The sequence below is a fragment of the Budorcas taxicolor genome, chromosome 8 (assembly GCF_023091745.1).
Source record: "Budorcas taxicolor isolate Tak-1 chromosome 8, Takin1.1, whole genome shotgun sequence".
NCBI classification, from domain to species: Eukaryota; Metazoa; Chordata; class Mammalia; order Artiodactyla; family Bovidae; genus Budorcas; species Budorcas taxicolor.
The window spans coordinates 41,382,948-41,406,289 of NC_068917.1; the positions used below are offsets into that span (position 1 = coordinate 41,382,948).

Consider the following 23,342-nt stretch of genomic DNA (forward strand, 5'->3'; position numbering starts at 1 on the left):
CATTTTTGGTCCAGAGTAAAAGTGACCATAGTTTCTTTCACCTCTTCCTTCTTTAACAAGGAGAAGGTCCTTTAAACTGAAATTCCGTCCTCTAATATGTGCATGTGTAAGAAACTGGATGAATTATTCATGGTGGTAGTAAGACTAGTCCTTGCAGAATCTGCCTGCTTCCTCCTGCCCAATCTTCTTCTCCTTCCCCCATGAACAAACTGGAAGTCACAGGTATTCTCAATCTTTGTGTTGGGGTTTAAAACAGAAATGTAGCTTTTGCAGATGTTTGTGATGGTCCCAGCCATTACTTGCTGAATTTCAGGCAACATTCCATCCTTCTTCCTAACACCAACCCCCACTCCCAAACTCCCAACCTCCCAACCTTCAGGAAGATGTTGCCTAGCAACCGTATCTGCTTTCCACTAGTGGACTGGAGGCTGCATCTTAAGAGGGGAGGAAATCACTTGAATGGCAATGCAATTTTGTTGGGGTTATTAGGCATGGAGACTGAGAACTTCATGTAACTACCTTCAAAAGGAAGATAAAAACAAACAATACTACTTATCTCTCACATCCACCTCCCCACTTCCCATTGCCCCATAAAGTTTTTACCAATAAATATTCTGTGTCAAAATGTGTAATTATTGTTTCTCCAATATAGGATATGATTTTAAATTTTTGTTTTGTTTGTTTTGTTTTGACGTGAGCCTCTTCTCTGCCTTGCTGGTCAGAAAAATAGGAACGTCTTTCATATATGCTTGCCTCTTGTCAAAAGGAAAAATGATGTTTGCTTGTTTGTTTGTTTTAAATCAGAGAAGAACATTCCTAGTGGGAATTCTAATTTCAATCGAATGGGAGGGAAAGTGGATAGGATGGATTTGGCAAGAACAGCATAGCAAGATGAACTATGAGAACTGACTTGTCTGGAACCAGAAAAAAATCTGAAATAATTATTGAGATGATTTGAACCAAAGGAAAACCACTTTAGAAAATTCAGCCCAAAATATCCAGAAATCTTCTGAACAGTTTTTAGTCTTGACCATGGAGACCTAGTCTAAAGGAGTCTTGTTATTTCTTTAGAATGATTTATGAAGGCAGAAATGGCTATGGACCTTCTCTGTTAGTGGCATCCTACATAGAGACAGTTTGAGAAATGAAAAGACCAAGACTTCATCTTTCTTAATCCTTTGAAAAGTGAGCAATTGGTTAAGGAAGAAACATTTCCTCTCGTTATCTCCCTCTGCACCTTTTCTGTCTCACAGGTGGATAAACACAAGGAGAACTTAGCAGCAATCATGATTACATACCCATCCACCAATGGAGTGTTTGAAGAAAACATTGGAGACGTGTGTGACCTGATCCACCAACACGGAGGCCAGGTCTACCTGGATGGGGCCAACATGAACGCTCAGGTGGGCAACGCAAGAAAATGGTTATGAAAAGAAAATTGTATTGTCTTCTTGACAGTTGTCTTAAAACATGACACTGAATTCAGAACAGAAACTGACAGAAATTCACTGAGATTGCAGATCCTGGTGCGGTGGTAAAGCATATCTACCTGCCACTGCAGGAGACCAAGAGACATGGGTTCGATCCCTGGGTTGGGAAGATCCCTTGGAGTAGGAAATGGCAACCCACTCTAGTATTCTTGCCTGGAAAATTTCATGGATGGGGGGCCTGGCAGACTACAGTCCATGGGGTCGCAAAGAATCGGACACGACTGAGTGACTGTGCTCATGCACAGGCACGGGCACGGGCACACGCGTGTGCGCGCGCACACACACACACACACACCTCCCAAGGAGGTCATGAAGTTACAGGGAATGCTGAGGAGGAAGTAAAAAGGTTGAAGGGAAGCAGGGAGTGAGCTGAATTTTCTAAGCTTGTGGCAGGGAGGGGCGGGGGGTGACCCGTAAAGGCGAGAAGGTCACCTGACTCCCTTCCTGAGGGAATTAACACCCAAGGTTTGGCCCCTGGCGGATGCTGAGCTCCCATGACCTTGGACTAGCTTCAGTTTCATCAGCGTAAAACAGCTGCACATCTCTGGCTCTGAAGGGCTGATCCTGACCACTTGCTGGGCTGTGTGTGGGGGGGGGGGGGTGGTCTGTGTGACGTTTTGCTGCTGTTGTTCAGTCGAGCAGTTGTTTCTGACTCTGCTACCCCATGGACGGCAGCATGCCAGGCCTCTCTGTCACTCAGTATCTCCTGAAGTTTTCTCAAGTTCGTGTCCATTGCATTGGTGATACCATCCAGCCATCTCATCCTCTGATGCCCTCTCTCCTTCTGCCCTCAATCTTTCCCAGCATCAGTGACTTTTCCAATGAGTCGGCTGTTAGCATGACCAAAATACTGGAATTTCAGCTTCAGCATCAGTCCTTCCAACAAGTATTCAGTGTTGATTTCCCCTAAGATTGATTGGTTTGATCTCGTTGCTGTCTGAGGGACTCTCAGGAGTCTTTTCCAGCACCACAGTTCGAAGGCATCAGTTCTTCAACACTTCGCCTTCTTTATAGTCTGTGTGACATGTGCCTTTGAGGAAATGCTTTAGGGAGACTTTGGAGGGCAGGGACTCATCATCTTTTAAAGAGTCTTCTCAACTCCCTCTCCTTTTTTTTCTTTTTTTAACCATTTCAGACTCTTTCATTAAATTTTTTTTTTTAATTTGTTTTTTTTGCCCCAGTGAGTGGCATGTGTGGTCTAACCCCAGCCAGGTATTGAACTAGTGCCCCTTGCATTGGAATTATGGAGTCTTAACCACTGGAGTGCTAGGGAAGTCCCAATTTCAGACTCTTTCTGTTTTTCTTTGCTTCTATCTGATCTCTTTTGAGCAGTCCAGGGATTGTCTGTTGATTCAATAGCATAAATGAGTCTTGTAGTTTTTATCACATCCACAATTAGCTCAAATGCCAAAGTGGCAGGAACACCTGTTGAATGTTGTGGCTGGTACTAGGATGGTCTCAGGAAAACTGTCAGGCTCCCATCCTCTCTCTCAGCTCAGTATTCTCTCAGATAGCCTTCCAGCCTTCTATATCGACGTGTTCTAAGGGGCCATTCAGTAACATGCATGATACCCAAAGCTGGGGTGCTATACATGCTGGGGTGAAATTGCCTGTTTCAATAGCCGGGAAAGCCTATACTTCCCCTCCCCTTTCTTGAGGGTCGATAATTAGGAGTTGATGGTATATTCAGATCATACTTTAAAATCTAAATGGTCAACTGCTGTTTCCATAGAAACTGCAGGGCATGCTGCCTGTGGGATATCGGGTTGAGCTGCGTCTAAGGACATTTCTGTGCACATCTCCGTCCTCTCCTCTCAGGGGAGCAGGATGGCTGTCTCTCCAGAGCACCCTTTGGAGCTCTTGACTTTTGTTTTTCGGTCTTTCCCTTTGTGACAGGTGGGAATCTGTCGTCCCGGAGACTTTGGGTCTGATGTCTCACACCTTAATCTTCACAAGACCTTCTGCATTCCCCATGGAGGTGGTGGCCCTGGCATGGGGCCCATCGGAGTGTGAGTTCTGGGCCCTGGTTTCGGGATGGCTTTGAAGACTGAGAATCAGAGACTGGCCCCACACTCTGTTCTTCTCATCCAGGACTTCAGGTGTCAGGATACCTTCACATGTAGTGTGCCTTTAGAGGCTGGCTGATGAGCAGTGAATGCGGTGCTTTCAAGGAGCTTTCAAGGGGAAGCAAACATAGATTTTATTAATCACAGTGTGTATGGCCACACTCAGCTCCCAGTCACGTATAGACAGAGCAGGTTTATTAACAGAGAAATGAATAGTAAGCTTTACTGGAGCATTATGGGTAAGAACTGGTATATTAGCACCTAGAAGGGTCTCTTGCACTTTTTTTTTTTTACTTTACAATATTGTATTGGTTTTGCCATACATCAACATGAATCCGCCACAGGTATACACGTGTTCCCCATCCTGAACCCTCCTCCCTCCTACCTCCCTGTACCATCCTTCTGGGGACTGATGCACTGGGATGACTCTCTTGGACTTTAATTTAGACTTCCAAGCAGCTTTATTTTTAAAATCAGCTTATGGTTACATCTGAGGATCTATCATATAACATGGTGGCTAAAATTGATAACACTATTGTATAATTAAAATTTGCTAAAGGAGTAGAACTCAAATGTCCCCCTGCCAAAAAAGGAAATTGGGTGTAATATTTTGGACACTTTACAGCCTGAATTCTTATTACATCTGGGATAAGTAGGAAGGAAACAAACCTTATTACTAGAAAAAATTGGATGAAGTCAGAATAAGACTAAAGCAATATCTCAGAGCAGTTGGTAACTTTTTAAACTGAAATCAAATCATTTCATGGAAATGATGCTGAGTAACCATTTCCTGAGCGTCTTCCTTTTTCCCAAAATGTGCAGAAGGGGCCAGTCTTCAGGGATATGGGGAGCCCGGCCCCCTTGGGTTTTTCTTCTTTCCTTTTTGATTCCTGTTTTCTGTAGTAAGCAGCAGGGTCGCAGTGGTTCAGCTGTGGGGGAAGTGGGGTGACTGATGTTCACAGGCTGGCCTGTGATTGTCACCCTATGGGGCATCTCAGCAGCACCCTTCTATATCCCTTAGATGCCTTGGGAAAGAGTGTGGGGCCAGGGCAGGGAGGGAGAGGGTGTGAGGGGCTGGGATGTCCCCACATCCTCATGAGCCCATAGCTCTGCCTGGTGTTCCAGGCTGCCTGCCTCTCCCCAGCTCTCCACCATGGTACTTGTTTGAGCTGCTAGGATACTGATGGCTGGTGAGCCATGCCTCCAGCAGAGGAGGAAGGAAGGGAGACTTCCTGAACATCTGCCCCTTAGCAGGTACCGGGTCCCTTCCATGTCAGAGTTCCTTTGCTAGGAATAGAGCTTCCTGAGAGGGCCCAGGACCTGCCTGTTTGGTTAGCAGATCTTTTTAACATCTTCTAAATTTGTATTAAAAAATATATATATACAGGAAGAAGCATCTTGTTCCTTTTCTGCCTAATCATCCCATCATTTCGGTAAAACCAAGTGAAGATGCCCAGGCTTTGGGCACCGTCAGCGCAGCCCCGTGGGGCTCCAGTTGCATCTTGCCCATCTCATGGGCTTATATTAAGGTGAGGCCTGCTAATGCGTGTTAGATGGTTTGGGGGGAGTGATGTGTGGAGGGGGACCTGAGACTGCAGATTCCTTCTTGACTTAAAAATGAAGAAATTCATGTTTGAGATGCGGTTCAGTGAAAATTGCTGACAACTTGAGTGGAAGAAACCATCCTAAAGAGATCAGCTAAAATTCATTTTATCTTTTCTTCATCAGGCTGTTTTCCTTTGGGTTCTCACAGTGGGTTTAACACCAGAGAAACTGACATGCCAGATATATTTTTCCAGACAGAGCTAAGTACCATGAGTCATATGGATGTTCTGGCCACGTCATTTGGTTTCCTGTAGGATTTGTACAGCCCCTCACAAGCGAAAAACAGTGCATATACTAATTATTACACTTGGTTGAGATCCTGGGATAAATTTTAGGAATACATCTCATTTTGCTTTGTATTTCTTGGGAGCCTGGTGGATAAGATGAAAATAGCAGAAATTCATTTATGTAAAGGTTTTCCCGAATCTCTTTGCCCTTTAGGGCCTGTGGAACTATATTCTCGAAGGTAATTAGACTTTGTCATAGAATGGGCTTCCTTCTTTTGTGTTTTTCAAAACAACAACAACAACAACAACAAAAACCTCAAAACACATTAGGGTAGAGTTTATTTTATACAGTTCTTATTCAAACTAGCCTGCCCACCTCCTGAGCTGACAAGACCGCACACTGGATAGGAGCACTTCTTCAGCCAGTAATTAGAGCAGTCTTCCCCAACTGGTTCCCCTCCTGAGAGAAAGCGAGGATCTGGTGACATAAACCCCAAACTCAGCTATGCACATCTTGCCGGATGACTCTCTGGGCTGGTTGTTATTCTTGAACAGTGTGGCACTTATGATTCTTAATGAAAACTTTCTGGGAAGCTGGGACAACAATTCTGTACCCCAGAGACTAAAACCTGCGTTTTCAAATCATGCTCGAGTTGTTTTGCAAATAGCAACAAGAACAGTCATCATAAAGGTCTGCTTCTTTGCAAACAGAATCTTAATTCCCATCCTCCTTTTGGTCTCTGTGAACCTGAGTCATTTGTTATGGAATGTTATTTGGGTTAGAGATGATTTTCCACATATAGAAAATAAATGCCCTAGGGCTGGTTTGGCTGTGTGCCAGATACACCAGACAGACTCAGTTTAAGAATGAAATAAATATGGTAGGGTTTCAGCCACCCCTCCTACCTTGGGCCCTTTCTTTATTTCAGGCTGTTGTTACTTATTACCAGGACTCTAGAATTATTGTCTTCTCTCCTTTATACAGCTCTTCTCATACACTCCCTACAGAACTGCTAGATTTCTGCTAAGACTCTCCATCCTCTCCTGGCTTCCCTTGGCCTCTACCACTGGATGTCCCAGCCCACATAAAATCTTTAGGAGATTTTCCCCAAAATGCACTTTCCCAGGCCCCATTCCAGAGAGAATCAGTTCAGTATAGGCAGGGTAGAACTGGGGCCATAAAGTGGCTTAGACTCTGATGCACAGGTCCAGAGGCAGAGGACAAGTCCAGGTCTTTCCCACCAAGGATTTGGGGCTTGTGAGAGGTGGTCACAGCCCACCTGCTCTACAGCAATGCCCAGGCTGCAGCCACGGGCCTTCCTTCCATACCTTTGTTTCTGCTATTATTCTCACCTAGAGTCTCTTCCCCTTTCTCTTTGTCTGTCCAAATTCTACCCATTTTCGAGTTTCTACTCAAGTTCTAACTCTCACTCTGGAAACCCTTCTTTGGCCAACCTGGCCCAGCGTGTCCTCTCCTTATTTTGGACTTTGGTATCCCTGCTCTGTTATGTCATTTGTTTTACATCATTTTTGTGTTAACATATTTCAAGCCTCTATCAATCATCTGAGGTGTTCTGGGAAGAAAGGAGGCAGGACAAATTGATACAGTCTTGGTTTTAAACTCTTTGCTGGTGATGCTATCCCTGTAAAATCATAGGGACCTATGAACCACCAGAAAAGGATAAGATTGAGAACCTTTCAGTTGTTAAATGTAAAAACCTGAACTATGGACAATTGAAAGACAAACCATACAAAATGGATTCAGAGGGGATTTTGGCCAAGATCCCTCAAGATTCCTGGCAATTATCAAGGCATCTCAAATTCACAATGAACAGCCAAACAGAAACTCCTCAAAAACAGTTCTTTTCCTTGGGTAAATAAAGCGATAGTCAGCAGTCAGTTTTTCCCTGTTCTAAGCTTTCTAACTACAATAAAAAACATAAAATTACTGTTCAAAGAGGGAAACCAAAAGTTATTTTAGGCTTAGAGAAGACTGAGAGATATCTTAGTTAGGATATTTCACTCCCTTGCAATCCAGAGAGCGCTGGGGAGCTGACTTCCTTTCATCTGGGGATGTCTTTGGTTAGTGTCCACTGGGTCTCCATGTTCCATGGTTGATGACTATTTTTTCCTCTATTGCAGATGATGGGAGGCAAGGGCCTTAAACAGGCCACAGAGATTGCTATTTTGAATGCAAACTATATGGCCAAGCGATTAGAAAAGCACTACAGAGTCCTTTTCCGGGGTGCGAGAGGCAAGTATCAACTTCAGCCTGTATTCACTTTGGCTTTTTTTCTTGGCCAAACCAACTTTGACCTAGTGGATGTGACTTGCAGAAGTGGGTGGGAAACTGGAAGTAAAGCCTTGAGGTACTGGAAATAACTTCCATTTAGTAAACAACTTCGGGATATTGGTGGGGCTCTGCCATGCACTTAGTCTCAGGACAATTCACAACAAGGACCACACCATAGAGAGACATATACATAAATCCCATGAGCTTCTTACCTCCTCCACAGCCATGAGGATGAGTGGAATAATTCTAGTTGGGAGAGGCTCCTGGGAGGAGCCTTTTGAGATAAGCCTTGAAAGGAAGCACAGCAGAACCCCAGTAAACAGAGATAAGGAGCAAGCTGGAGAGAAAGGAGCTGTCTGAGTCTTGGGTGGGTTGAAGGATGGGATAGGAGGAGAGGGAGCAGACTATAATGCTGGAGAGGTAGCATGGGCCTTGAGGGTCTTGGAAGGCTCTGGATTCCACCCTTGGGCCAGAAAGGTTTCTGAGCAGGGGAATGACAGGATTAAGAGAATGTTAATATCCTCAAGATGGTGGCAGAGGATGAGCATGCTGTTAGAAGTAGAATCAGAGGACTCATGTACTAATTAGCTGAGAGTGAAAACCTTTTAGGGAAGCCTCTATAGCTTATCATAGGGCTTCCCTGGTGGCTCAGAGGTTTAAGTGTCTGCCTGCAATGCTGGAGACCTGGGTTCAATCCCTGGGTCGGGAAGATCCCCTGGAGAAGGAAATGGCACCCCATTCCAGTATTCTGGCCTGGAGAATCCCATGGACGGAGGAGCCTGGTGGGCTATAGTCCAGGGGGTCACAAAGAGTCAGACACGACTGAGCGACTTCACTTTCACTTTCTTTAGCTTATCATGGAGGGAGGGAGACAGAGATGGAGGGACTAGGTCTCCCTGGAACGGGAGGGGCTGGCACGGGTGGACTTGCAGAGGTGTGGCCCTGGGCACAGAGTCTGAGAGCAGACTTTTCCTTGGTGAGACCCAAGGAAACCATATTGAGAAACCAGAGCGAAACCTCTCAAGCAGATGGCTGCGTGGAACGGATGAGGCAGTGTCAGGCTCCCCACGTCCCACCTGCTGTCGTTGCCCTGGCACCCATCCTTCCTGCCTCTGCTCTGGCCACACCTCCTTCCTGAGGCTGCCCTTTCCTTTCCTGGTGGCGAGAACTACTCTCGGCTCCTTCCACCACAAGGAGTCTCCCACTGACTCATCGTCGGCTCACTCCTGCAGACCTGGAGCTCCTGCAGCGGGGAGGCTGTGGCTGCCTCAGTCCTTGGCATCGTGTCAGCACAACACACACAGTCGGCACCCGTGGCTGGTCCTGCGTGACATGGAGGCACAGCTGAAGAGCAGGTGGCTGGCCTCTCAAGTCTTTAAAAGAACCCATGCCTTTCACAGTTAGGAAGCCCTCTGTCACCTTTGAAAGCAGTTAGGGCCAACAGCAAGGCAAGGGCCAGGTGGAAAGGGGCTGAGACATGGACTGAGGTCAGGAGAAGGCAGACACTTTCATGGTTTGGGGGCTTTACCGTGAAGGGGGCAGGAGCTGCTGCAATAGGATGCAGCTTCATTTCTTTTTAAGTAAGAAAATAAGGTGATTTTAAGCTGCCGCGGCAAAGGCTGTGAAGAGGTGAGAGTGAAGCTACTGTAGAGGGAATAATAGGAGAGGCATCAAGTCTCCCTGGAGGTGGTGGGAGGGGTTGCCCTGAGAGTCGGGCGGGCAGGACCTGACTGTGGGTGCGCATCGGAGAGCAGGGACCGCCGGGTGTTGAGCCTGGGGCAGAGAGAGCAGCGAGCAGTCAGTAACCAGTGTTCAGTCCCAGGGCCACAGCGGCAAGGCCCTGCTTCGTCTCTTGGCCTGTGTGCATCTCCATCTGTGACCTTTAATTTAAAGACTGATCTTGCTTTGTGAATATGTATCCACCAGGGTGGTTCCAGAGTTTGAAAATAGAAAAGAACTAAATAATCAGGAGCTCTGGTTAGCAGTGCTCCCCAGAGAGGAGAAAAGAACATTGTGGGCAATATGTCTCTAAGCAACACAATGAAGTGCTTCAGAAGTGGGTATTAAAGAAGCTACAAGAGCTACTAATTAATTCAGATATAGCTCCTGTGCTGTGAGATGCATCCTGCTTCTGTACTGGCCTTCAGGATCGCGTCGGTCTTGTCTGGCTATATAACTCACGTGCATGTGCTCAATGTGGAAAATTTGGACAAAGAGGTCTGAGGAAGAAAATGGAAATGACCCATGGTTTCATCGGCTTAATATTTTGTTGTATTTCTTCCCACCATACTTTCAGACAATTGAGATCATATTACAAACAGCTTGTACCTTGTTTTTTAATATTTTATATCATGATCATTTCCCTTGTCACTAAATGTCCTTTGAAAGTGGCTATATCCATTCTATGGTATGTATCATGTGTCAAATTCTATGGGGTTCCCTCACCACCGCCGCATTATTTGTAACAACGCTGCAATGAATATCTTTTACTTAGTTTTTTTTTTAACATCCCTGATTATCTACATAAGTTAGAGTTGTAGAAGATAAACTATCTCAGGATATGAATGCATTTACGCACTTAAAATGTTTGACCTTATCTCCCCCGAAATCCTTAATTCAAACTTACGTCACACTAACAGCCTGTGAGTGACCATCGCCCCAGGGCCCAGTGAACACCAAGTGCCAGGCTGGAACACAAACCAAACCCAAAATGTTTTTGCCAATGTGATGCATGGAAAGTCTTTTTGCTTTAATTTACAAGGTATAGGGTACTTTTTCTCCAATTGTTCAATGATTTTTTATTTAACACATCCTTAGGATTAAGTTTGACAACTTCATTGAGATAGGATTCACGTACCATGCAGATCACCCACTGAATTTCAGTGGTTTTAGTGTGTTCACAGAGTTGTGAGGTGCAAACCTGAGTTCCTTAGAGCGAGAATGAATGTGGTATGGACCACACGGGGGGAGAATGGTACTCGAGGAGGGGAAAGTGAGCAAGCTAGTACCGATCAGGCGCCTGCCGTGTGCTTGGCAGGCAGAGGCTGTCCCAGGAGGCTTGTAACACAAAAAGATGGATGAAATTTCCATTTGTTTTGACATTTTATCCCAGAATGAAATAATGAATTGTATTTCTCATCCCAAGCAGAAATAGATTGGTGATTACAGACTTTATTACCCAATCCCAAAGTTCATGAAACAAAACTTGTCTCGTGTTTGGTCTGGTAAACACATTCATTACAGAATCAGAGGTTTGGTATTTTAGGGTCTAAAAAAGAATGATCACTGTACCTCCTGATGGCCCAAAATAGAAATGTTCTTAATAAACACTTTGTATTACAGAATGTCTAATGGCGATATTAGAAGACTTACTCTTCTTAATCATATTTACCAGCTTTAAATAAGACTGGAATTATGGACAACTGTAAGGCAATAATTTTATTGAACTAGAGGCATTCCTCCCCCACCCCCCATTTTTTTTTTTTTTTTTTAATTTGCAGAGCGGTAGGTAAGACTTGGGGAATCTTAGCTCTCCAACCAGGGATAGAATCCATGCCCCCTGCAGTGGCAGCATGGAGTCTTAACCATGGGACCACCAGGGAAGTCCTCAGGCTTCCCTTTATAAGCCATTTCTTTGAGAGATTTGAAAATACCAGCTAAACTTGTTGAGGCTTAGGGTTTTGTGAAGCAAGGAATTAATACACAAGAATTGGGATGGGGAGCAGCAGTAGTATTTATTCTGCAAGGATGAGGAAAGGAATTGCCTCAGGTAAACAGGCATTTTGAAAGGAGGAATTGAAAATGTTCACAAGTGTCTGCTTTTGTGGGAGGCTAGGCTCACTGTCTGATCTAAACGGAGTTCTTGTCAGTGGAACAGACCATTTTGTTAGTGTCTCAGTGTTTTCTTTATGTTTCAACTTCTTAAAATGCTTATCCCTTTCTGACCTTAGACAAATCTGAACTCTCCCTGGAAATTCTTGTCCTTGAGGAGTTTTCCTGGTGGTCTTTATAGGCTGGTGGACATGGGCTTCAGAGGCTGCACCCTTGCAACTCTGGCTGGGAAGTGACCTCCTGAGGCTAGGGCCCCCACCCCCCTGACCTCATTCCCAGGAAGGCTGGCCTCTTGATGCTGTTTGTTGTGGTCCCTGGATTGCAACTGAAAAGCATGCCTGAGTGTCGATTGCCCACCCAAGCTTTCTAATTAGCTAGTGAGTTCCATTTATTTCTAGGCGCTCACTCTGAGGATGCAGGAAAAGTAAGTTCCAGTTTTGGTGCTTAGAAGTTATCTTTCTATAGCACTTTCCCAGGTCATCCTCAGCCTTGTAAGATAATTCATGAGGGGTTGGGAGAGGGATGTTCCAAGCGTAGAGCCAAGCCACTTCTATTTTGCTTTTCTATCATCTCCTACTCCCATCCCTGGCTTCTTTCCTTTCTCCTTTGACTTGTTATCTTTTCAGACTCTTAGTTATAGTCATGATTAGGCCCCAAGGAAACACCTACTCACTGAAAATTAAAAGTTGCACTAATCAGTTTATACAATTTCTACTTCAGATTCCTCTGACTCACCATATGCCACAGAAGATTTGTGTATCTTTTCTCCCTAAAAGAAGGCGTCCCTGGTGGCTCAGAGGGTAAAGTGTCTGCCTGACCTAAAAACTGCAAACAAAGATGATCATCTAGGGGTCTGGCCCCCAACAACCATGAAGTTTAAATGTCACCCCTTTTCAGGCTCAAGTAGAGAGAGACAGAAGAGAGAGACGCTGAAATCCCACTAACAGTTTCCATTTGAACATATTAGAATATGGATTTAGAAAATAACATCTGAACCTCATTTTGTAAATGGAACTCTTCCCAAACCACTTGGCCGTGGCAGGGGCCTCTGCAGATGAAGTCTTGCTTTAGCAGTGCTGGGCTGGGCTGGGCTGGGCTGGGCTGGGCTGATGGGGCCTTTCAGTAACTGAACCTTTGCTTGAAAGACTGTGCTGTCTGCCGGCCAGCAAGGGAGACTCCTCCCCATCGTGAGCCTGTCTCCTCCTCCCCTCCTGCCAGCTGAGTGTTCCACAGAGCTCCATTAGCCTTTTTCTTTGAGTTGTTGTTACAATGCCAGGGTGGTTGCCAGAACCTCAGAAAAGAGGGGTTGAAGCTCAAGGCTTGGCTCCCCAATTGCGGTAGCATAGTGGGGCATTTAGGATTCCTGAAATTAATAGTTGAGGAGGAGTTAAATAATTTCACAGTTTTCCCCCTGAATATTCCAGCTGGTCATTTCTTTAAGGCACTTTTTTTTTCCTCTAAATTTATCTACCTCTGAATACATTTTTCTCCTTTTGAACCATACTCCTTACTAGTGAATCCTCATCATCGTTAGAAATCTTGTTTTAAAGATATGTGGTGACAGTATATTCAAAGTCTTAGGTTCTCATACTTTTATTTACAAACAAAGCCAACCCCATCATATGTATTCATCACACGAGAAGCAGAGCAGTTCACAGATTTTGTCTTCAGGGGCTGTTAATGACCGGAGCTATTCTCCTCAGGATAGAAGTTATGACTGCTCCAAGTATCTTTAAGTAGATTCATTGTTTGCTGAGAATCGGGATAGCGGATTAAGAAGGAGTACATTATTTTTTACTGAGTAGATACTTTCCTTGAAGATAATTCATCAGTTATGTAGGCCATGGCATTTGGGAAACTCCCAGGAATGTTGTTCTATTTAAGAATGCTGACTTGGTGGTTTATTCTTGATGTAGGATGGGTGGTCAACAGCTCATACTGGGGAGACAGTGGCCTGAGCCTAGAGAAGCAAAGGGAACTGACTGCCACAAGACTTCAGCCTCTTCAGCTCCTTGCCACTTGTGGGGTGCTGTTCAACAGCCTTATTTCTAATCTCAGTCTGAAGCCTGAAACTGAAACCTCATAAGCCCCTTTGAAGAATCATATCAAATTCTATGTCTTATACATATACGTTTAGTATATATTTACCTGCCCACAGAAGAAACCATTAATTGGATATTGGGAGCAAACTTGTTGAAAAATGTATCAATGGAGTTTTAACACTAGAAATATTTTCTATAAAAGGACCAGGCATGATGACATGTTAAACTGTTGCAAGTAGATTTTTGATCTTTTGAGTAAAAATGGTCTCATCCCCAGGGATGTTAGTAAGCCTTCCAGCACCTGTCCTGCCTGCCACCCGCTTCCTGGTTCATGGGTGTGTAGAACACCGAGGATGGAGCAAATTGGCATGGCATGTTAACAGTGTTTATATGTGATAAGGGCAGATGGAGGCTTTATTGTCAACTATAACTTACCAAGTACCCACTGTTCCTTGGTCCTCAATGATATGCATTAAAAAGCTGATTTATTTGTTCATTTTCTTGGGTAAAATAGCAAGCTATTAATTGTGAACGGAAATAATTTTTCTTAACAGGATATGTGGCTCATGAATTTATTTTGGATACAAGACCCTTCAAAAAGTCTGCAAATATTGAGGCTGTGGATGTGGCCAAGAGGCTTCAAGATTATGGTGAGTGGTCTCACAGGAGAGACCCCCTTAAGGAGAACTTGGGTTTCTGACATTTATGCAGCTGCCTATCCTGGTTATGGACCACAGACTGAATGTGTTTGCACCACAGTAAACTCATCCATAGGCTAAATGGCGAGCCGTGGACTGTGGGTGAAAAAAAAAAAAGAAAACTATGGCCCCACAGATTCTGTTCTTTGAAAGATATTAAATCACATATCTTGAATCCATCACCAGCTAGGAAGGAGTCTTTATTGTTAACAAAATTTAAAATCCCAAAGAAAATGATTGCCGTCATCTGTCCATGTTTCCGGTAAATTATTTGCCCTATCCCACTCCTAGTAGACAGAGAGGGCCGTGAAGAGGTGAGTTGGTGTGAAGGTGGAGGGAGTGGAGAGCCTACGACATGTAGGAGTATTGGATGGACGGCGTTTGAGGTTTATGGCCTTTGAGCCCCCTCAGCCGTGGCATACCTGTTTCAGCTGCTGCTAGAGATGAAGGAATAGGTGCACCTTGTTTTCACAGAGACGATGCAGTTTTCTTTGAAGCTTTTTTTTCTTTAAATCTGTGTATTGTTAGTGGATGTTCACTCAGCACAAGCTTTATTAAAATACATTTTCTTAGTGACATTAATAACATCAAAGACTCTTCAATTCTTAGGAAGGCTAAGTTGGGGAGAACTTTGCCTTTTGATGAATGTGGAGTCTTATCTGAATTTTAAGATGATTTGAATGACTTCTTTTAATAAGGAATGTGAAAACTTTAATAATTTTACAGTTTTACTACCATAACAGGAGTCCCACATAGTCACATGGTGACTCATTTCCTCCCATGAATGAATGATCTTATTATGCAGAGTTACCCTGATAATAAATGGGAAAACCAGAGATGGTTTTCATTAATGAAATTAGCAGTTGCTTCAGAATCTCCTCTTGACCACTCCTGTGACCTGACTTAACCTCCTGGCCAGTGACTGATTCAGGATGAGGCTTCCTTTCTGGGGTGTGTGGTCTGTTTCCCACATCTTGACTGCAGCAGCATTTGCAGGGAGGGAGGCGGGGGATGGGGGGTAGAAGAGAAGTGGTATTTGGAGTTACTGCCCAGTATTCCAAATTCGGTTCTATCTACAACCTTGATATTTTGATGTTTAATAGACTGATGGCTACCCTTGCCGTAGGCTCAGAATGGTCTAGGCGTCTGGCACATAGGAAGCACTCAACAATTGTGTTTAACAAGCGAGAGAATAAGTGAATGGCTCTAAAAACAAACAAACAATGAAGATGACAACACAGATTCTGGGTCTTAATCACATCTACTGAATCAGAATTCCAGGGATGAGGCACAGTGATCTGTATTTACAAGTACTTCATGGATGAATCTTATCAGGTGTGTGAGGGGCACCCTGCCAGAGGGCAGAGATTTCCAAACTTAACTTTGTTTTTTTTAACGTTTTAAAAATTTTATATTGGAGTGTAGTTGATTAACAGTGTTGTGGTTAACCTGAGTTTTTAAAGGCTCATACCTTGGATTTCCTGAATCAGAGTCAAAATCCAGGAATCTGTGTTTCCATGATAACTCAGATGGTTCCAGATATGGGAACCACTATTGCAGAAAATATTGGGCTGAATTTGCTCACTCATGGAATTGAGGTTGGACTTCATGGGTAATGAGATCAGCTTGTTGTTTAAAAAGAAAACTCTTTCTGATTTGGGTGACACAGTTGTATGCATTTGTCAAAATTAATTAAATGGTACTTAAAATTTGTGCAAACTATCAAAAAAATATGGAAACAGATATTGAATTCAGATATGGAACTCTAGTTAATGATATGCATGCTGAAATGTTTAAGGGGGAAGTGCACAACTGACTGTAACATGCTTGAAAATGCATCAGAACTAAGGCAAATGCTTTAGATGTGTGAGAGGAGTAGATGACTGTGCTTAGCCACTCAGTCATGTCTGACACTTTGTGACCCCATGGACTGTAGCCCATCAGGTGACTCTGTCCAGGGGGGTTCTCCAGGCAAGAATACTGGAGTGGGTTGGCATGCCCTCCTCCAGGGGATCTTCCCACCCAAGGGATTGAACTCGTCTCCCACATTGCAGGTGGATTCTTTGCCAGCTGCTATGTGATAGGAATAGATGACTAGATACATGATAAAGCAGAGCATCACTGTAGAAGCCATGTAGGCGTATGGGTGTTCACTCTATAGTCCTTTCAAGTTACCAGTATATTTGAAAAATTTTATAAAAAAGTTAAGACAATCCTTTAAACAATGCAGGCATGACTCTAAAGCACCCCATGTAATGATGCACGCCAGAATTTGGGAACCATTGACCTCCAGGGCAAACTCAGTTGACAGGAGTATCAACCTAGGAGCTGCTCTTCATCTTTTAAAGTTTCACAGGAAAAATTGTAAGAATTGGGAAAAAGTTCTTTTTGGCTTTCGTCCAGGAAATCTCTCAATCATATTTTGTAAATTCATCTTCATATGTGAAAACTTTTGGAAACATAGAAATACCTTCAGCCTGTATTCAGTGTAAAGACAAAGACTCCTGGCCAAGACTGTTTCCTCATCTGTAAAATAAGGACAGTAACACTCACATCAGGGTCCTTAATGCTTGTTACCTCATTATTTAGCTTTCGGTGGGCTATAATATTTTAATTTCTCTTAATTGCAAGTAATACATGAACATTATAAAAAGATTCTAAAACACAAGGTAAAATAAAAACCCTAGTCTCATTTTATGCCAATAATCCTGTTAAAATTTTAGTATTTATTCTTCTTTGAAACAGCTTCCCTCATAAAATATACACACATATATAAAGTATGTGTATATACACACACATATAAATGTGTGTATATATATGCATATATAATATACTGTCATTTTAAAAACAAGACAATATCATTATGTAGCGTGCCCTTTTCACTTAAATTGGGTAAATGTTCAGAGCTATTAACAAATATAAATTTAAATACATGGAATGGTTGCATATTTATTGTATGGATACCCAGGAAGATTTGCCTACCTGATCCTACACTGTTGGATGTCACGTTATTTCCTAAGCTTTTCTTCCATAAACAGTGCTGAAGTGAATCCCTAGACATATACAATAGCAAACTCTTCCAAACTGGAGAGGTCAAAGTTAGTGACACAAATTCCCCCATCTCCTTGGCAGGATTTCATGCCCCCACCATGTCCTGGCCGGTGGCAGGCACTCTCATGATTGAGCCCACCGAGTCGGAAGACAAGGCGGAGCTGGACAGATTCTGCGATGCCATGATCAGCATCCGACAGGAAATTGCCGACATTGAGGAGGGCCGCATCGACCCCAGGGTCAACCCACTGAAGGTACACAGGCACCGGTACTTTATCTAAAATATCCCAGAGGGCAGAAAGCAGTGTCTGGCTGGGGTGCTGGCAACCTCTGAACTCTACTGGAAGATGATATCCTTGCCTAGAATAAGACTGTTCTTCTGAGAGGATTAATTCATTACCTGAAAGTTTAAATCTTGAATCAACACAGCAGTGGTTACTCAAGTATAATGTGGTTATTTCTGATATGTTCTAATTTTAAATATCTATTTATTGGCCACTTGTTGGTTTTATATATCTGTTTGGTGCTGTTCACCCCACAAGGACCCAGTTGGCTGTCAAAGGAGTGAGCAGAGACTGATGGGCTTTATAGTTGGAGAAGTCTTACCATTCCGTACCTCTGTTTGATGCTCTCTACTGAGATTATTTACCTTTTACACTCTGGATAAAGATATTCTCATATTGGAATAGTTACCTCTTAGAACAACCAGACTGGTACCTGGCCTGAATGTTTTACCATGTTTATGGCCTACATTGGAGAGAAAGTAGTTAAACATTGCTTCCTCTCTTCAAAACTATGTTCCTTTTATATCTGGTCAGAGCCCTAAGAGTTCTGTATTAGGTCCAGCCACTGTTAAGCTGAGGGATGGTGAACTGAAAACACTGCAAAGGCTGTGGTTGTGTCGTTATGGCTCCAAGCCAGAAAAGCAGTCTGAGATGTACAGAGGAGCTCAGATGTACATTGGCGCACTGGGGCCAATGACTGGCGGGGAAAGGCTGGTCCCGTGTGAGTCTCAGAGGATAGCGGAGGAACCGAATATGATTTGCTGTCATCATTTTTTCTCTGGATACTGATGATTCTTTCAGGATTTAGACAATTTTTTTTTAAAAACGGCAATAGATGTCTAAAAAATATAATACTGAGATACAAAAGCAAATGGAGGATAAAACACACACAGGATACTATAAGGTTTAAAAGTGTACCAAACTAAGCTCTATGCAGTTTATTAACATATACAGTAATAGTATAAAAATATGAGAATCATGACAACCAAATTCAAGACAGTGGCTGGCACTGGTGAATAGGACCAGCAGTAAGATGGAGAGGGGATAGGCTGGCATGGTCAACCGTATCTGTAATGTTTCTTATTTTAAATGCTTAAGCAAACATGACAAAATGTTGATTTATGTTGGGTGGTAAATGTGCTATTATGTTATTGTAACTTTCGGATATTCAAAATATTTCACAATAAACATTTTCCTACCAAAATTTCCTTCCCCACAAACTGAAACAAAACCACCACCCTCCATCTGTGGGCTTTCATCAGCTCACTGGCAGACATGATGAGCAGAGGGGAAGGCAGGCTTCTGCTCTGACCCTTCTCCTGTCCATTGTCTCTGTCTCAGATGTCTCCACACTCCTTGACCTGCGTCACATCTTCCAACTGGGATCGGCCGTATTCCAGAGAGGTGGCAGCATTCCCACTTGTAAGTTCTCCTCTGAAGCTGGACGTGCCAGCTGGTCCAGGTTCACGTGTGTATGAGGGGCCATCACCCAGTCCGAGGGCTCCGCTCTTGCTGTCTCCTCACTATAGTGACCATATGTAGGCTACCTTCGCATAACAACACAACACAGGAATTGGCTTTCCAAGTTCCGAGGTCAGAGTGCCAACCACAGGCCTGGAAATCCTCAGGGCTCACAGTGCAGGAAGACCAAATAACAGTCTGTCTAGTGGGTCAGTGTTTTCTGCCATCATCCTTTTAACTATGTGAAGGTGCTCTGCAGGCTGGTGGAGCAGGGGTGGGCGATTTGGAGGGATAGTAACGAAGGAGGCTGGATTTTAGCTTCTTACACTTTTTGAGTATTTGCTGGGCCAGTGATATCTCAGGTTGTGGGAGTAGCATTGCAGTCTCCTCCCCACTCCACCCCTACCCCTCCAAGAAACTTCTCAGGATATCCCAAGTCATTTCTGTTTTTTGTCCCCTACAGCCCTTTGTGAAACCAGAGAACAAATTCTGGCCAACCATCTCGCGGATTGATGACATCTATGGAGATCAGCACCTGGTTTGTACCTGCCCACCCATGGATGTTTATGAGTCCCCATTTTCTGAACAGAAGAGGGCCTCTTCTTAGTGTTCTCTCCCTAAGTTCAAGTGACTGACTTGATGCGCTCTGGAGCATCTCATGAGATATTTCATTTTCCACCACAGACTCAAGTAGGGGTTTTATATACTGTGTATATTCTCTCAAGGTAAATGTAAATACAGTTAGCACAGTGGGTGGAAGCTCATTGCTGGAAGATTGATTTGCTTTGGTGTCTCTGCTTTCACACATAGCAGTTGCCTTGATTGGGACCATTTAGTTTTTTTGCATAGAAGATTCAGAGTGTGCTGGTAACTTTAACTTCAATGTAGCAAGACTGAAGATGTTATAGAGGCTATACTGGAGATCCAATAGATATTTTTATTCCAAATAAGTCCTTGTGGACTGTGCCATCTGTGGGAAACCCCAGGGCAAATGTTTACATTTTGTATACACTGAAGAAATCTTTTTCCTCCTCCTAATTTACTCAATCTGTAATAGCATTTCTGAGTGTTTTCATTTTTTCATATGTGTAGTTTTTAAGTCTGCAATTAATATTCTAATAAAAGCATTGCAATTTGAAGAATGCCTTTTTGATCCAATTTTCATCATTAATTCCCTCATACCCTAGGTTCAGAGGGGTTTGCAGGGTAATGAGAATATCCAGCCCAGTAGAACTGTTACAGTATCAGTTGTGTCTTTGGCTAAAGAACCCGTTTGTATGTCTTAACAGTGATTGCCACTTTAGCCCTGTTAAAATTGTGTTTGGCTGCATATACCTGAAAAACCACCACAGCAATTTAATGAAATAATTTATTTTTTCTCATTTAACAGTTAAGTCCAGAGGTAGTAAGTCAAGAGCTAGTCTTCAGTCTTACTATTCTGCCTCCTTTGCATACAGTCTTCATCCTCATGGTCCTAGGATGGCTGCTGCGTACCCAGGCATCAGATACCCAATTCTAGGTAGGGAAAAGGAAGAGAAACAAAAGAGTCTATCCAAGTTGGCTTCTTCTGGAATGTTTTTCCAGAGGTTCCACCCAATAACTTCTGCGCTTTTACTGGCCAGGCTTGGTTCAAGTTGCCACTCTGAGCTTCAAGGGGATATGAGGCAGTCTTTCACCTGGGCATGTTACTACCCCTAAGAAAATCAGAAGTTTGTTAACTGAAGAAAAGGAGGAGTTTCAGGTAGGCAACTAGCATGCCTGTCACAAATAACTTTCCCATGGAAATAGCAAATGCTTCGGATGTTCTTCTCCAATTGTTACTCAGTATCTGCTTTAATCCTGATTACTTGGTTCCTTATTACTCAAACAACTGTTATTTGACCTGTTATGACACTGATCTAGACAAAAGGTCTGAGCACTCTACTGAATGCTCTGCAAGTGGTCTACTTAATCTCACACTTAAAAGGTCTGTGGAACTCTTCATTCTGGCCAAAGCAGTAGAGAAGTGATGGGATCCATGGTTCCTTTCTTACGTAATAATTAAATGATAAAGATCTGAGTCCTTCTCAGTCTGTATTCCCTGGAGTATGTCCAGGGCAAAAGCAGGCGATTCAGAGAGTTGAAGTACAACTGTTCGTCTTCAGTGCTCATGTGTTCACCTGCGTCTCTGCTTGTGTGGCGTCCTCCACCTGGAACACTTGTCCCACCACCTTGCTTTGCTGGCTCCTGTTCTTCATGTTTCAGCACCTCTTCAGGTCTTCCACACGTCTCTGTGAAATGGGCTCTGTTATTTTCTAGTTTGGCACTCAGTCTGTTATCCTACACTCTCTGCATAGTTAATAATTATTCTGTTTACTTGGTTTTTATCTGCCTCCCTAAATTCTCTGAGAGTGGGGATCATGTCTTATCACTGGATTCCCAGTGCTGAGCTAGGGCTTTCCACACAGCATGTGTTCAACAAACAGCTGTGGTTTTAGATTGTTAGCTGGAAGGACTTCTTCTCCGTTTCTTACCCCAATGCTTTACCAATCTAAGTCTGGGGACACCCCACTGGAGAAAAGCTTGAGTTTGTACAGCAGATACACTCATCCACAATCGCTGCCCCATGCTGATCCCAAGTAAGGGGGGGGGGTGATAAAAAGTGGGGTTTCCCCAGTGCTAGTGGAGTGTCATCATCCATCACCTCTTTTGTGGAGAGCAGTATGAGGTAGGCTGGAGGCAGGAGTGTGACATCAGTTAGGCCATTATGCAGAATGTCCAGAGACAAGAATCCAGGAAGCAGGAGTTGGTGTCCAACACGGAGCACATGCCTTTTGTAAACATAGCACAGGACAGCAACCAGAGCACCTGCCCTGTAGTCAGACTGCCTGGGGTCATTCATATCCTGGCTCCCCCACATCCTACCTGTATGGCCTCAAAAGGATAATCTGCACCTCTGAACTTCAGACTCCTAATCTGTGAAATGCTATTACCTACCACTCATAGGTGGGAGACAATATATTGTTTGGAAGTGTCTGGCACAAAGTAAATGCTCTTAAATGTTAGCTCTTACATCCTCATTCTAAACTTAGGGTCTGGTGTCCTATACTCTACACTCTATACTCCTTGACCCAGCCCAGGAGCCTGACTCCAATTTGACCTATCTTGCATTCAGATCCACCTTCCTTTCCTTGCCTAACAGCCCCTTTCCTCTGGACCATCAGAAAAGTAGAAGGAACATGAGTTGTGACTTCATAGAGATTGAATTAAATTCTCAGATAAACCAACTGTTTTCAGAAAACAGACAAATTCACTTATCTTTTCTGCATTTCAGTTATTTAAGGTATAAAATAGCAATAATAAAAGTACTTACCTCAGCCTTGTTGGAAAGATTAAACAAGACAAAGTGAGCACTTGACATAGTGTCTGGCACTCAGAAATCACTAACTTATTCAGCAGACTGACTCATGTACCAGGTACCATTCTAAATGGCTTCCCTGGTGGCTCAGCAGTCAAGAATCTGCCTGCAATGCAGGAGACACGGGTTCGATTCCTGGATCTGGAAGATCTCCCCTGGAGAAGGCAATGGCAACCCATCCCAGTATTCTTGCCTGGGAAATCCAGACAGAGGAGCCTGGTGGGCGACAGTCCCCTCCCAGCCTCTACAGTCCATAGGGTCACAGAGTTGGACAGGACCAAGCACGGACACACTCACACCATGTCGATGAACAGATGAACACAAGATGAACAAGAAAGTTAAGGCCTCTTTCATGGGGCATCAATTCTAGACAGACAAATGCAAAGATTTCACAGGATTAAATATTCTCTAGAAGACAAAAACCAGTATGGTATGTGGCTAGGAGTTTGGGACTCCTTTATATTGGATGGCCAGGGAAGGAAGGATTCTCTTACAAGGTGACTTTCAGCCTAAAATCTGAACAAATGAAACCAGCCATGACTAGATGTGGGGAAGAGGGGTCGGGGGTGTTCAGGAAGAGGGAGAAGCATGTTTGAAGATATTAGTATATGTATTTTCCATCTTTAAGCATTTGGCTATTTTCAGTCTCATATGTAAAGGGTTTAAAGAATCCCTGGGAAATAGGGTAGGAAGAAGATGAGGAATAAAGGCTGGAAGAAAGGTGTTGGAGTATTTCTGAAATCAAGAATGGGGAGGAGGGATTTGAGCCTACAGTCAAGATCACAGGGGATGAAAATGGGGTCCAGAGAGGAAAAAAAGGGGCCCTGGCTCAGGATGGAGGGCTTTGAGGGAAAAGGAGAAAAGGTATGGGGGTGAGGGGTGGGGCTTGGTCCTTAG

General features: G+C 43.7%; 1 protein-coding gene across 1 annotated transcript in view; it reads left to right on the plus strand.

The window, feature by feature from the left end:
- Positions 1-19,655, plus strand: part of GLDC (glycine decarboxylase) — an 81,831-nt gene extending 62,176 nt beyond the window's left edge. Inside the window, exons 18-25 of the mRNA XM_052645243.1 lie at positions 1,254-1,403; positions 3,387-3,499; positions 4,944-5,085; positions 7,531-7,642; positions 14,109-14,204; positions 17,385-17,557; positions 18,929-19,009; positions 19,512-19,655. Of these exons, the coding sequence (XP_052501203.1) occupies positions 1,254-1,403; positions 3,387-3,499; positions 4,944-5,085; positions 7,531-7,642; positions 14,109-14,204; positions 17,385-17,557; positions 18,929-19,009; positions 19,512-19,655 (1,011 nt within the window). The remainder of the gene's footprint in view (positions 1-1,253; positions 1,404-3,386; positions 3,500-4,943; positions 5,086-7,530; positions 7,643-14,108; positions 14,205-17,384; positions 17,558-18,928; positions 19,010-19,511) is intronic.
- Positions 19,656-23,342: the final 3,687 nt, after the last annotated feature.